The sequence below is a fragment of the Paroedura picta genome, chromosome 8, assembly GCF_049243985.1.
Source record: "Paroedura picta isolate Pp20150507F chromosome 8, Ppicta_v3.0, whole genome shotgun sequence".
Lineage (NCBI taxonomy): Eukaryota > Metazoa > Chordata > Lepidosauria > Squamata > Gekkonidae > Paroedura > Paroedura picta.
This window is the reverse complement of record NC_135376.1, coordinates 30498789-30515223: the sequence shown is the minus strand read 5'-3', so window position 1 is coordinate 30515223 and position 16435 is coordinate 30498789. Positions and strand designations below refer to the sequence as shown.

At 41.3% G+C, this 16435-nt stretch overlaps 1 protein-coding gene across 1 annotated transcript in view; it reads right to left on the bottom strand.

Annotated features, from left to right (window-relative positions):
* Positions 1–944: 944 nt before the first annotated feature.
* Positions 945–16435, bottom strand: part of FARSB (phenylalanyl-tRNA synthetase subunit beta) — a 36419-nt gene continuing 20928 nt past the window's right edge. The window contains exons 16-17 of the mRNA XM_077348914.1: positions 14834–14986; positions 945–1339 (exon numbers count right to left, since the gene is read on the bottom strand). Coding sequence (XP_077205029.1) covers positions 1188–1339; positions 14834–14986 — 305 coding nt within the window. The 3' untranslated portion in view covers positions 945–1187. The remainder of the gene's footprint in view (positions 1340–14833; positions 14987–16435) is intronic.

Sequence of the window (16435 nt, the reverse complement as noted above, 5' to 3'; positions counted from 1 at the left end):
TTCCAAGACAGAGGGAAGATTTGAACTAGGGGTTTTCTAGAGCCTCTCAAGCAACTAAGGCACTCACTGCTTCCCATGTTTAGGAGGAACAAAGGAATAGAGGAAGTGCCTCTATTCACAGGATGTGCTCAGTCAACACCAGAAATACCTTGAGACGGTTCTGAGTGATACTCTAATGAGCTTGAGTAATCTTGTGTGTGGGTCTGGAGACCACAGAGACCACAAGCAAAGTTTTTCAGGCTGTGATAAGCAGAAATAGTATTGCCACTGTAAATATTTTCCCAAGCTGAGTTTAGTATCATAACCCTAAGAGCAAGAGTTTCTTTAGGCACATACAATGCCAGGTCTCCATACAGCTGTAAGACCAGAATTACTGAGTTTGGCATCTGGGAGAGAAATGTGGCTAGTCCTTCCAACAAAGAAACAGATGAAAGACTCAGGTGAGCTTTGGATTGGAACCAAGGTTTGCCAGGTCTCCCCCCCCCACCCTGTTTTTTTTTTTTTTTTGCCAGATTGGAAACTCCTGGAGATCTGGGGTAGAGCCAGGGGAGGACAGGGACCTCAGGAAGGTGAAATGCCATAATGCCCACCCACCAAATCAGCCATTTTCTCCAGGGGAAATGATTTCTGGAGTCTGTAGGTAAGCTGTAATTCTAAGATCCCTACCTGGACATGGGTATCCTTATTACAAACATGGGTGCAAACAGAAACTTCATTTGGACTTTTTGTCATCCCCCCCCCCATACAGATCTATTTACACACTTTTAAACAACTATAGAATATAACCCACTTTGTGTAAGTAAATGTATTTCTTTAGCATTTCCCCCATTGGATGACCACAAGACAGTCTCATAAAATAACTCATCTCCTTGTTCTGCTCACGTTTCTTCAATTAACTAGTCAATTAACTTATTGCATGAAAATAAAGTAATCACGGACTCAAATTCTGCCTCAAGCATTTTTATTAACAGACAGATGATTCAAGGTGCTGTATTTGAGAAGCTATAGTTTTACATTATTGAAGACAGCCTGATTGTAGAACATGAAGATTTATTTTTAAAAAATTAGGGCTCCAAAGCAGCTTGATTTAAGTTACTAAAGATTAGGAAGGCGCTCCTAAAAGTTACCAAGAAACCAGGCTGGTTACAGGATGGTGAGGACAGAAAAGGGATGTTGAATTCAGGAAGTCACAAGAAAGGCTCGACTGTGATTTCTAGAGCGGAGCAGGGCATGGTGAGCTCAAACTTGGTGATGACATCAGGGTGAAGGACTCCGAGGTTCCCGATGCTGTGTCCTTTAGCAAAAATCTCAGCACAGCGCCCAGGGAAAAAAGCAGAGTCTAAGAGAAAAGGGGAGGTGAAAATGAAATAATTAAACAATAAGCAGTAAGAACATAGACTGTTGAAACAATCTTTATACAAACTGTTTCCAGTGAACCCAATTATAATACAAGGAAGAAGCTAAAAAAAGAAAATGGAGAGCTCAAGTATTTACAGGCCTTTGTCTTCAATCAGGGAATAAAAACATGTAACGCATCAACCGTTCTTAAAAAGTTTGTGTTGCACCAAAGAAAACCATATACCTTTAGAGGCATTCACACATTTGTTCAGAAACTCTTGAGTGGCAAGTCCCACCACACCCTCAAACAATGAGTTAACCTCACTGTCAAGCTATATATTTCTGGTAAACGACCCAGTTGTCGCCAAGCTTAACAAGAAGCGCATTATAGCTTAAGTATTACTGAGGTTTCAGACTTCTCAATCGTGTAGCTTGCCAGAGTCACATACAGCCCTGAACATTTTTTTTAAGTATCAGATATTCCTCAAGTTCATGAGCTGCTGACATATTATTTCTGAAACAGTTGCATTAATGCTCAAGGAACAAGCTAGATATTCAGACAAAATAAGCTGTTCGCAAAAGCACCCACAAAGTATCCCGTAACTGTATCTAAAAATGCTCTCAGGAGAACAGGAAACTCTACCTCAACTATGTACTTCTGGAAGCAACACCTTAGATCAACAGTGAGCAGCTCAATTATGGCCACATGCAATCATCTCATTCCAGTATGAGGAATTTGCCACAGGAGAAGCAAGGCAGAGAAAAAGGAAAGTCGGGTTTCAGCTGAATACCAAGCCCCAGCTGTGGGCCACAGTTCAAACACTGCACTGCCCATTCATACGGCCTGAAGCCAGATTTGACAAAGGAAATGGCACAAGGTTATTCTGCTTTCTTATATTCTAAATGTGTCCACTATGCTGCATGCTCTGAGGATCCATGCAAGTGTCTGGGTGAGAGTTAATTGTGTACTACAACCCTAATTTCCTGCACATAATATTGATCCACTTAATCCTCCAGGTTGTTTCCTTGTAAATCAATCAATGCTCAGTGTTTGCTATGTCCAGGGTGTGTTTCTTATGAGGAGTATGCTAGCATTTCATGCAACAATATCTAGCCAGCAGAAAATAAAGATCTGCTCACTCCCCAAAATAGAAACATGCATACATACTGCCAGGTCTGTGTTGTTATCACAGTTCAGTGAGCATGAGTGCTGGTCAGAAACAGGCAAAGGACCAGTGCAAGATGAATATGGAAAGGGAACATCTTGTCAGATGTGCACAGATGCACACATTAGCAACAAACCCATTACGCAGACCAAACCTAACCTTCCCTAGCTCAAAGGCTCTGCTTAATTCAGCAGTTTTGCTTTCACAATGCAAACAAGAGGCAACCTTAGTGCGACTAAAGATCTGCAGCCCAGCGGCATACTACCCATTTACTAAAAGCAGGTCTTTTATTGCAATAGTCTGTAGAATGACATTTACCCATGTGAAAAATTGTCTGCAGGAAATAAAAGCAAGCTTCTATGGTAAGTCTCCTATTGAAAAGGCTTATCCGACTATCCCATAGGTTCTGCAAACAACTTCAGATCAACTATCCTGTTCAGTCCAATTGGATTCACACCTCAATGCCACTACAAATTTTACTTGAGAAATCTGAAGAGCTGTGAGTAAACCAAAACGGAGGAAGCTACCACACGAAGGTTATAATCAGTAACTTAGAAGGTGCAGCACAATTAAATTCGTAATACCTTCAGACAAACAAATGCATTGTGGGAAGAGATGCTCTCTAGCCTTATCCTAAGAAAGCTACATGCAGGCAGACAAAAATCACAGTTCATACTAAGAATGCAATTTCTAAAATGCTTTGAGGTTCAAGTTATCAAAGCGTTTACATGGCCCTAAGAACTTATAATTGTCTTTGTGTTCAGACAGCAGGACCACTTTGATTACTCAGGGGGTAAACTCTTTGGTCACTAATCCAATGGCGTACCTACTCTTTACCACATTTTCTGGTTAATTGAGCTTCAAAGGGCTGGCTGAATTCTCTTTCAAACATCTTGCGCTGCTTTTCCTTCCTGCCTAGGTCCTTCTCTTCTTCCCATGTTTGACAGAAAGAAAGATTAAAGGAATGATATAGGACCAGAGTTGGGATAAAGCTTAAGACTATGCCAGTTCACTCCTATAATTTGTAAAAGTATCGGAAATCAACACTTAAATAATTGACGGGAACAACCTTTAGATACCCAACATGATTCTTGAACCCCTTGTCACATTATTGCCACTGGTTAATCCATGCTCTTTGAACAGATGCAGACAACCATCTCTCTCTATATAGTGACTTAAATATGATGCTCACTTAAACCATCACAACCATGCCAGATAAACTAGCTAGTTCTGCCAGCGGCAACTTCTCTACAGGAGGATCTCTTGAAAGTAAATGGAAAGTTTCTATGGTTGACCTATCACTAGAAGTTTGGTGAAATCTAACCACTCAAGTTACAAATTATCTACCAGTTTGAATTTGGAACAAGAATGTTTTTGTAAGTCTTACACTTATGAGAAAGCAAGTATTTTAAGGCCTGGATCCTATACCTTTGTTCCACACTTGCTTCTTTCTGAGAATCAGGGAGCTCACAGAACCTTGAGAGAAGTATATACAGAACTACAATATAGTATTCAAACCCAAGATGTCATGTGTACTTGAAACATTTTAGTCAGTACATACAATTTCTTCCATCTGCCATGAACAATTTTTCTTCACAAGATAGGATCTTCATAGTAAATGTTCACAACCTGCTAAATTTTGTACTTAGTTATATACAGTCCATAACTACCCAATTCTTTTGCTGTCAGTCTTTTCCATGGTTCAGTAGCATTTTGTACAAGTCCGCAAATATTCCTGAGCTAGCATTAAGGTTTTTAAAAAAAGATTCACTACTTATGCTACACATGAAAGCAAAACAGTTTCATCTATGCAAAAGTTTAGTTTACTGTGGAAATGAAACAGTTAAAAAGTACCTAAATTTATTTACCATCAGTAAACCTAATCCCCTAATTCAATTTTAACCTTTCATCCCTTGATTGAACTTCAAAGAATAAAATCCCTTACTGTAAATTTGAATCAGTGGCACAGGTATGCAGATGCAAGGTGGAGGCGGGAGGGGAAATTGCCTTGAGCGATTCCCAGTTAGCCCGTTCGGGAGGTAAGGGCCTTAAATCCTTCAGCACAGAGATATTTACATTTTATAATGTTTAAAGCAGAGGATTTTTTTTTTTAGTGGAATGCAAAATTCAAGGGTGTCTACATTTGCATTAATTCTTCAGCGTTTAACAACAAGCAGTACTCCCACTTTGTAGCATCTGTAATTTCCAAGCAGAAACTCTATACTGAATTTGACAAAGCAATCACCAATAGATCAAGCAGTAGTCGCAAAAGCTACAAAAACAATTAATGTACAACAGTAGGCGACTTATTCTCAATCCATACATTGTTTCCCCCCCAAAAAGCAAGATGGTGTCCCTCAAAATACCCTGCCCTCCATAGAAGTCAATAGTGTGGCAATCTTGGACCAGGTTAGTTCAAACCTTGGGTTTAGTCACTGTATACTGGGGATCTGAAGTATGCATCATTTCCCTCCATTCTCTATTGCCTTGGTAGGTGGGAGTAGACTGTGACTGGCTGCTGTCATGTTATGTTATGATTTTTAATGTCTTTTAATGGGGTTTTAATTGGGGTTTTAAAGACAACTGTTACCCACCACGAGCCTACCCAGGGAGTGGTGGGAAATAAATCTAATAACAACAACAACAACAACAATAATAATATTATAATATCAGCCTAAAGGTAAAGGTATCTCCTGTGCAAGCACCGAGTCATGTCTGACCCTTGGGGTAATGCCCTCCAGTGTTTTCATGGCAGACTCAATACGGGGTGGTTTGCCAGTACCTTCCCCAGTCATTACCATTTACCCCCCAGCAAGCTGGGTACTCATTTTACTGACCTCGGAAGGATGGAAGGCTGAGTCAACCTTGAGCCGGCTGCTGGGATTGAACTCCCAACCTCATGGGCAGACAGCTTCAGACAGCATTTCTACTGCTTACCACTCTGCGCCACAAGAGGCTTTGCAGGAATATTAGCCTAGCTTACCTCAAATAAGTTAAAATGGGGAATGGGGAGAAGCCATACGTGTAATCTTGAGCTCAGGTATAAACATGATTTGTCTAGCATATTTTTATCTCATCTTTTCTCTGAGGAGCTGAGTGGCTTGCAGAGTTCTCCCTTCTTGTGACCTAAGTCAGACAGAGAGGGTCCAACTGGACTAAGGTGAACAAGGAAGCTCCATGGCAGATCACTAGCCTGGTATTGTGTTCACCCTACCACACCAGCTCGTTTTTATCTCAAAGACAAAATGAAAGGGGAGAAAAAAGGTTAAAATACACTGAATCCATGCACACAAAGCCTTCATTAAACAAGTAGGTGACATAAGATAATACATAAGTAGCAGAGGGTTGCAAAATAAAGAGTAAGCACAAATGTTATGTTACGTATAGTTACAGATTAGCTAAAAAAACTTTATTATGGGATGTGGGGGTTCATATTTTTACCTTCATGTTCCCCATACAGTTGAAAATGAAGAGACAATGTAAATTTCTATTGCTATAACAAAAAAGAATTTGAAGTAAGAAGGATATTGTTAACTTTCCCAGAGTCAGCCACCAGAAATTGGGATGAATTCTTGGCCATGAAGTGACATTGGAGCAGGTTCTCAAAGAAAGCACGTGTAGTAGTCAATCCAATAACCTATTCATGAACTTCATCTTAATGGACATTGAAGGATTTGACTTATTTACTTGAAACTGGGTGACTTGCCTACCACTGTGTGAGAGACTTCCGGGTAAAGTTCAAGGTATTGGTACTGACCTTTAAGGCTATACATGGCCTGGGTCCTACTTATCTGTGGGACCACTTAGTTGCTTATGCCCCCCGCAGGGCTCTTTGCAGGAATGAATCTACTGGTTGTCTCAGGCCACTGGGACATCTGCCTGGCCTCGACGAGGACCAGGGTTTTTTCAGTCCTGGCCACAACCTGGTGGAATGAGCTCCCAGAAGAGCTGAGGGCCCTGCCTGCCAGCTTTTTGCAGGGCCTGCAAGACGGAGCTCTTCTGCCAGGTGTATGGCTGAGGCCAGGGCGGAGTCTCAGTGTTACCATCGGAGGATCACCCCCAATGCTTGACTAGATCTGGTCTCTTGCTCCCAGTGGGAGAGAACTTGACCCTTGGGCTGAATGGGGGGGGGGGGAATTGGGAGATTAGAATTCTCTTTGCAATTGATCACCATCTGGTTGTCTGTAAGGGGTGTTTTTATGGGCTTTATGGTATTTTACTGTATTTTGTTACGTTGTAAACCACCGTGAGACCTTTGAAGAGTGGTGGTATTAAATAAATAAATAAATGCATAAACAAATAAATACATTTGTGGTCACATAATCATAGAGTTGGAAGGTGCCATAGAGGGGATCTAGCCCAACCCCCTGCCCAATGCAAGATCAGCCTAAAGTATCCAGGATAAGTATCTTCCAGCAACTGGTTGAAGACTGATAGTGAGGGGGAGCTCGCCACCTCCTTAGGCAGTCAATTCCACTGCTGAACTACTCTGACTGAAACTTTTCCTCCTGATATCTAGCCAATATTGTTCTTCACGTTGTTTAAACCATTACTGTGGGTCCTATCTTCTGCTGCCAACAAGATCCTTTCCCTACTCTCCTCTAATTGACAACCTTTCAGATACTTAAAGACAATAATCATGTCCCCTCTCAACCTCCTCTTCTCCAGGCTGAGCATTCCCAAGTTCCTCAGCCTTTCCTCATAGATCTTGGTCCCCAGGCCCCAGATCATTCTCGTTGCTGTCCTCTGAACCCTCACAATTTTGTCCATATCCTTTTTGAAGTGAGGCCTCCAAAACTGCACACAGTACTCCAGGTGGGGTCTCACCAATGTGGGACTATGACATATTGTGATTTTGATGTGATGCCTCTATTGATACAGCCCAAGATTGCATTTGCCTTCTTTATCACTGCATTACACTGTCTGCTCATATTTAGCTTACAGTCCACAAATACTTCCAAGACCACATTCACACACCTTGCTACCTAGAAGTATCTCCTATCGAGTATGCTTGATCCTCATTTTTGTGACCCAAATGTAGAACTCTGTACTTATCTTTATTGAACTGCATCTTGTTCTCATTTGCCCACTTTTCCAGTGCATTCAGATCTTGCTAAACTCTATCTCAATCTTCTGGGGTGTTCTCTACTCCTCCCAATTTGGTGTTATCCACAGATTTAGTGAGTCCTGCTACCCTCTCATCCAGACCACTGGAAAAAGAATTCAAAAGTACTGGACCCAGTCCTGAGCCCTGTGGCACCCCACTCTTCACTTTCCTCCAATCTGATGAAATATCTTTGACAGCCACTCGTGTCTGATTTTACAGCCAGTTCCCTATCCACCTAACCATCCAAAAATCCAGTATACAGTTCTCCAGTTTACCCATCAGAACATCATGGAGAACCTTGTCAAAAGCCTTACTGAAAACTAGTCATTCAGAGGGTCTATAGTGTTTATATACACCAGGCATCTTCAGATGCTTAAAGGACATGACAGAAGACCACAAAATTATCTTGGCTGATGTTCTTCCATCTGGGTCAAGCTAAGCTACTAGCACTCTACCTGGCCCCAGAACACCTAGCAACAGTGATCCTGGTGACAGTCATCTCTAGGCTGGATTTCTGTAACTTGCTTTGTGCAGGCCTACCCTTATCCCTGATCTGGAAACTTCAACAGGTGCAGAATGCAGCAGCCAGGGTTCTTCTAAGAACACACTGGAAGGCCCACATCCAGCCTGCACTTGAGAAGCTGCATTGGCTACCAATTGATTACTGGATCAGGATTAAGGTTCTGGTAATCACCTTCAAGGCCATATGTGGTCTGGGCCCTGAATATTTGAGAAACTGCTTCCCTACCTATGCCGCCCAAAGAGCACTACATTCTGCCAACACCAACAAACTGGTGACCCCTGGCCCCAGGGAAGCTCGCCTATCATCAATCAGAGCCAGGGCTTTCTTGGTTTTGGCCCTCACCTGGTGGAATGATATCAGGGCTCTGCTGGAGCTAAAATAATTCCACAGGGCCTGCAAAAGGAAGCTCTTTCACCAGGCTTTTTGTCAGGACAATTGAACATACCACAAACCATGACCCAGAAGCTCATCCCACCATCAACTGTACCCACAGAAAAATACGGCACCACAGTGCAGTAAAAAAACTGAATATTAAAGATTAAATTATAAAGAATTAAATTATAATTCATTACAAATTCTCGTTGTTAAAGATGTTATATATTTAAGTCAAGATATTTATTGTATCCTATTGTTTTATGAAAGATTCAAGTGTATACTGCCCTGAGCCAACAGGGAGGGCAGTATATAAATATAATTAAAATAAATAAAATTGCACATACCTTTACCTTTACCTTTAAGGATCCCTAACTTAATTTCTTTCACATAAAGATACAAAAAATCAGAACAAAATCCATAACTTCCAGCTTCTGTTGATGGGACTTGGAGGGAGTTAGACATTCTGCAGTTATCTTTGAACTCCGTATCTACTCAGAATCCCCTCCATCGGGACCATTTGTATTACATTTAATATGATTTTAATATGTTTTATTTCTGTGTTTTATGTGGTGACTCAACTTAAGTTGAAATGGGGGATGAGCATAAATAAAGAACTTGATGTCTTCCACCTGCCTTATATTTCCCTCTGTCCCCATGAGACAACGCCCTCTATATCTTATGTGAACCATCACCTTCAAGTTAGAACCAGCAGGGTTCTCAGATGGGAGCTGGGTCACCAGCTTGCGGTTGTTCCAGTGAGGCTCAAGTTACTGCAGGATTGTGAAAGTTCAGCAGTTCATTCCCTTGGCTTTAAGAAATAAAAGATACTCGTGCAACAGATTTTTTATATAAAAAAATGGAAAACTCATTCATTTAGTTTGCATAGTAACTGACTAAAACAGCCTGCAACACATTTGTAACGCAAAAACCATTACAAAGTATAGATTATAGTGTGACAAATTAAATACAAATGTTTCAAATTTTGGCATCTTTGTTGGGGGGAGGGGCTTTTTATTATTCCAACATGATTTTCTTTTTAAAAAATGCAGCTCGCTTTTTACTTACCTCCCAATCCTCAGCACTTCAAAAGATGAAAAATAAAGGGGGGATTGCATGCTCTATACATTAAGTATAGAGCATGCAATCTGTGATCTACATGAATCCAGCAATACCACATAATAAAGCCACTTGTAGCCACAGTGTGATTGTGGGGATTATGTTGGGTAAAGGACTGTTGAAACACAAAGGAAACCAGCCACCCATCAAACAAAAAGGTGGGGTTCCCTGGTCCCCAACTCTGTGAATGTCCACAGGGATACTTGTGTGCTCTCTCGCTCACATGCAGTAGCTATACTGATGTGTCGCATCAAGGGCAAGGGCTGTTTCTGGGTTGACTGCTATTAAGATCTTCTCAGAAGGTTCACTGCCTGAGAACAGGTTGGCCAGTTACTTGCCAAGGAGATTTTCATTCATAGCAAATTTACGTTCTGTGGTTCACAAAGCTGCTATAAAATTGATGGTTATAAACACAAATCTGCAGACACATTTTCCAATAGTTGTCAGCTTCTTGTCCAGCCATTATGAGGATGAGCTGCATTAATGTTTTCTACACTGCCCCATGCCTTCTGTTTAATTAAACAGATGGAAGGCAGGGAAAGGAGTTGGAATGTGTTGAGCAGCAGTACTACTATACAACTCTCTCAATCATGAAGGAGAAACAAGGCACAAGACTTAACGTTTGCATCACAATCGTCTGATTTCCAAACAGGTTGACCATGTTTTGGCAGTGCAACAATCTACCGGGAGTGATGTGCATACATCAAGGTCCTGCAGAAAAGCAGCACAAAGTACAAGTTCAGAGAGAAAACAAAGCTGATACTTCTGGCAAAATCTGTGGCAAAAAAAAAACATATTTCCCCCTCTATTCAAACAATATTACTCCCAATTTTGCCACTGACTTACAGGATCTTGGTGAAATAAATTCAATCAAGCTGCTCTCTTATGCACAAAAACAGTTTGGACCCAGAGGACTGTGAGTGGAGTCCTGTTCGTGAGGTGGATCTGTGTTATTTCCTCCTGTTGCGCTTTGCAACATCTACTCCCTGAAAAGATGATCGTTGAGGTTCAGGACGAGGGCTCTCTGCAAACCAATGCCTGCTAAACTTGCAGAAGTGTTACACAATGAAGGGTCGAGGAAAAGAGGAGTGGATCAAACCCAATTAATAGAGAAGATGAATTTGAACAAGAGCAGAAAGCAAAAAACTGCTTATTTGATAACTATTTTTCTAAAAACAATATTTGATTTTATGTATGTCCAAGCCACTGCTGAATTCTAGCATCATTTTCAATTAGGTGCAGATTATATTTTACATTATTTCTCACAACTGTGGGCCTGATGCAGTGCAGCAAGAGAGTAAATATTAGGTTTGATATTTCTCCCCAGTGGGGGGCCCAAAGGGCTCACATTAGTCTCCTATCCTCCATTTTTTTGAACTTCATAATATAGAAGAGGCAAATGCTGCTTTACTATCCTACACAGGACTCTTGACAACTCTAGTTATAACCAACTGGATTGAAAAGTTAGTTCAGATAGATTATTTATGTTATTTGTACTTTTCCAATTGGGACTCAAGGCAGATTACACACAGTGACCATTTCTACACGAGGAATATGCCCCTGCCCGGCTCCTCATTGTTTGCAGGTTTTAATGCTGCTTACTCATGATGTTGGCAGCAACCCGTGGCTTTCCAGAGACTGCCATCAATTTTGTTCCCATTGCCCCACGATAGCGGAAAGTGTGAGAAAGCGCTTCCTCTTTCTTGTCGCTGTATACAATGAGGCAAAAACTGGGGCAAGCCTGCCTGAAAGAAGAAACATGCAACAATCTCGGTAGCATTTTGTCCACTTTTGCACCTCCTCTCCCCTTTCCATTTCCAGATCACAATTTTTTTTTTTTACAAAAAAATGGTGCAGTCCACATTGCTAGGGGAATGCAAACCGATGTGCCCATGTATCAGTGCAAATAAAGCATACTGTCATGGTCTCTTCAAAGTGCACAATAATATATTGGCAGCAGCCAGCAACCCTATCCAAAACACATTCATGTTTTTGTTTTCTGGTGGTAGAGTATAAACAGGGAAAGATGGGGGGGAGGCCTTCATAAATGAAGACCATCATAAAAAGAATCCCGAAAACAAATAGAAGAGGATGCTTTATTATTGTGGCGGATCCCTGTAGCAACGCAGAAGTTTCCTTTTTTAAAAAAAAAGTAATTTCAGGACTTGTGGGGGGTTGAGTCCCCAAAATCACCACTGAGAAGGGATTATGTTGATTGACAACCTGAGAAGTGGAGGGAAACATGTGGGTTGTCCATGCTTCTCCGCCACCTCACTGGGCAGGGAAAAGCCATGATAAAACAGCAGGATAAGGCGGGAGGGTTCTCCCAGCAGGAAGGAGCCAAACACGTGGCTTACGATCGTGCTTTTACAAGCAGCTAGGCTGCGCGCGTTGTCCACCTTTGTGTGGAAATGGTCAGTGATTCAGTACAAGTCACAAAATAGGGTGTTCAGTAAACAATGCATTAGTATTTAGAAGTTTGGAACCATCAGAAGAACTGAAGCAGAGCATAAGTAGTAACATGGTACGTTAAGTGGTAGAGAAATTACATAACAGGGTCCTACCTACAGTAAATTATATACAGCACTATAGCTCACAGCCTATAGTGCGACACAGACCAAGTAAGTTTATGAACCATTTTATATTGTTATGCATATTAGGGCTGCAGCTCAAAAGCCAAGGAACCATGAATTCTGCAGTAGTGAAAATGATCACACATCCAATTCTCCTCCACTGTACAGATAAAAAAAATCCACAATGGGGGTCATCCAAGGCTAGAATAGTTTTCTGCAAACTCAGCAATGTGACATATCCAAGGCCTGCTGTCTTGTTTAAAATCTTCCTTGGAATTGTACTAGGCAAGCTAATTTTCCCCCTTTTTTATAAAAGCCAAAGGTCCCCAAGAACTTCAGGAAATTTGAAGGAAAATTTACGTGAGACAGGAAGCCTTAGAGATGTCTGGTGCGGTTGGCTAGGCAATCCAAATTATCAACTATCCTTTTAAAGAGGTGGGAGGAAGGGAACAAAACGGGGCAATGACATTTACCACCCCCCTTTCAGGTTTCCCTTTTGTTAATTCTCACAAACAGCATTATGCATCTTGTGCTAAAAAACAAAACAAAACATGCTTGTTTGATTATTTGCATATTTCCTCAGTGTTCAGTTCATTGAAATAAATCACTCAAAAAAGGACTTTTAAAATAGAGATCACATATAGCAAAATGTTTGAGACACTGAACAAGCCATGCCGACGTGTCTGCGCTGTGCATGGAAATTGTTGCACTGAGGAAACAACCTTTACGCAAATCAAAATTTCCCTTTATACAGACTTTTCAGTGTTCATTTAGCGGCGATTATTTTATAAGAAGAAATGCAGTAGCAGAATAGATGGAATAGGTTTGGGGTGCGCAATACAGGGGCATTATTGGGCAGAGTTCCTGGAAGCCATCAGGGAAGTGCCGTTGTGCAGCACACACAGTTCCAGCACAGCTTTGAGCACCTGGGTGCACCATGAGAGAAAACAATTAATTTTAAAATTAATACAAGGTAAGAGCCTCAATGTTTTGTGCCAAGAACCACATGCTAAGTGTGGGAAATTGTAGAAACATCTGGGCTAAAGTCAAATACACTCAAATCCTACACTCTGAGCGGACTAACACTGGGATAGTCTAATACCATTTAGGAAACACACAATGTGAAATTTAATCAGCGTTCCACAAAACCATAGTAATTTCTTCCCTTTTTATAAAAGCCACAGGAGAAATGTATCCTTTGTGATATTAACAAACAGACAATGTATTCTGGGTTGTTCTCAGTAGATGTTTTCAAAAAATTAGCAAATTCCCTCCATCAGAAACTTCGTCATTCCAAGCTCATTTTCTCCACACATTGCAAGGCTCCGGTTACACTAAACACTATTGTGAAGGTCTGGGGAACCTCATGATTTCACCCATATTTTCAAGCATCTGCAGCTATTGCACAGGTGGTGCTACAAGGGCAGAAAGGTTGTGACCCCAAGGTTAACTTAATGGATATTTAGGCTTTTATTGAAACAGAAAGTCCTTTAATAACCATGGCTGGCACATACAGAACAAGAGTGAACAGACAAAGATATGAAGCATCTGTTTACTGTACATGAACACTGAAATGAGTCAGACGATCCCACATAGGATGAAGCAAGGGCTTAATACTTAGGCATACAGTGTTTTAACTCTTAACTTCCTGAACTGAAGTCTGTTGTCTGATGCACAGTGCTTCAGTTAGTTATCCTACATCCTAATAACATACTATATATCTACATCTCTTTAAGTATGACATGGCTGAGTTTGTTTATTTAAAAAAAGAATACTATACAAAACTTCCCTGTTCAGGATAGCTTCCTTGATAAATGCCCGCATGGAAGAACATATTTGAATTACAACCCAGAACACAGTAGTCACATATAATCTCAAACGGTTGCCTGCTACTCACGTTATTTTAGGGTTTGATCAAGAAACTGACTTCCCTCTATTGTCAAACACAAATTCAACCCTTTCGGCAACATGGTGAAGAACAGCTGTGTTTCACCAGAATGCCACAATGCCCCAACTGGAATGCCACAAGGAAAGGGATGGACTAATACTGCTTTGATCAGTGCCAGGCATCTGCAGTGCTTAGTAAGGTCACTCTCCAGATGATAGCAGGCCAGTGGATGATTGCCAAGTGACTATCACCATTGATGGTGTTTTCGCCACACTTTTCTCTGTTTTGTCCTCACGCCAACTGTGTGGGGTTCAGCTGAGACACTATGAATTGCCCAAGGTCATTCAGCACCATGAATGAGCAGAGATCTGAAGCCAGGTCCAATATTCTAAACAGCTATACCACCACTGGCTCTCAAGCTTTATATACAAGCTCAGTTGCAACAGCAATTACAACTCCCATCTGTGCAGGACAGGAATTCTCAACTAATAGGCACCTCTGTGTAACCACAACTAATTGCAGAAGCTTGCACAAAATTTAAGGTCATGCCACTCTATGCCAACTTGGGAAATAAACAGGACAATTTGGAACAATTTTTTTAATAGAAAAGGAAAAAGTCAGGCTGTCAAGAACTAATATCTAGAAATCTTGTCCAGGTCAGTTCTGAATTTCTGCAGATGGGCTGACACTTAGGTTTGATACAAACATGCAGTTAAGATCACATGCAATTTCTATACTTTCCCTTACCTTCCGTTGCTTTAATGTAATATCCATTCTCTTTACTTGGTGGCACATCCAGCAACTGCATGATTCTATCCAGCAGCCCATGAATCACCTCAAAGCCAGGGGTTTTGTTATGGTAAACAGCACAAAGATGCCTGTGGTTTCTTGCACCTACATCTGAAAAAGTAACAAGCAGCTATAATTACAGATTTCATCAACATTACGCTTAAAGGGTTTTGCCTTTTTTAATCCTATTTCACATCAGTCTCTCTTTATACCTATGCATTGACAATTATAGATCAAAGGGCAATCGGCCATGTTGGTGTGTGTCTCCCCCCCCCCTTTTACTTCTTCCATAGGCCTAGTTCCCACTGACACAGACAACCTCTTGCTGGACTGTACCAATTCAAACTGCAGAAAGGATGGCAGGCAGGCTCACAAGACTGAAAGCTCTCCTATAACAAAAACACTCTCCTCTCTCTTTTTTCTTTTGGTCTTAACACCATGCAGAACAATAGTATGTGTCTCTTACCCCACCCCACAGCTGGGGGAGCATTACACCAACTATCCCCTGCTGGGTCCCCAAGAGAAGCACCAACCTCTGTCTAACCCCACACAAGATCTAGATTCTTTCCCATTAACAGCAAGCAGATTTGAAATACTGTATTTGATAATGAAGTTAATTCATTACATGCCACAGAATTGCTGCCAAACCTTAGCTGAGCTTTCTTGGACAAGCCTCAGGTCATTCTAATCAAGTAGAAACCTTTCTCTTATTCCATCAACGGATCTGGTGGTTAGATCAGCATAAATTATATATGTACTGCAGAGACATAAATGGCTTGTCTGAAGATGCCCTTCCAATACCATTCTTAAAGAATGGCTTTCTACAAGCCAAGAAAATGCATTGAGAAATAAAACTGGTGTTTGCTGCCCTCTAGCAGTGGAAAGGCTGCATTGGGCATCTCTTTCAAAGGAGTTTGGAATTTAAACATCTGTTGTGAGCTCCACGTAGGCTCTCAACGCCTCTGTAAGCAGATTAAGCTGAACCACTAGGATCTGCTACTGAGCTTAAAGACCATCTGAACACCCATTTCCCAATCTTCACTTCTCCAGATGATGCCTTTCCAATCAATTTGCTTTAACACCAGAATACTAGAGCGACCATTACATATTAAGACCTGGTGGATACAATAAGGGAAGTGTAACTCAAAGCAAAATCAGTATAAGGGTTAGTACTGTACAGAATATGACCTCCATTCACTTTTCTTTAAAAAAAAGAATCATTTAAATATGGTAAAACTCATGGGGAATGACTTAGTCCACAATAGGCAAATCTTTGTGTGTAGAAGATCCTCGGACAATCAAGAACCCTGTTTTTGTCCTCCCCCACCCGTGCACGCACAAAGTCATTAATGGGAATGCTCTGTGTTTTCAAGCTCCACACATATATGATTATGATTTGGATTGAGCAGAGACAGGAAGGTGATGCAGGAGGCATGCAGGAGGCATGCAGCACTCCCCCCCCCTTGCTCCTGATGGCCTGCCTCCTTGCCTGCACAGAAGGAGGAACACCTGAACTCCCACAGCATCCCTGAGAATTTTCTACAAGTAAGTGCTGCAAAC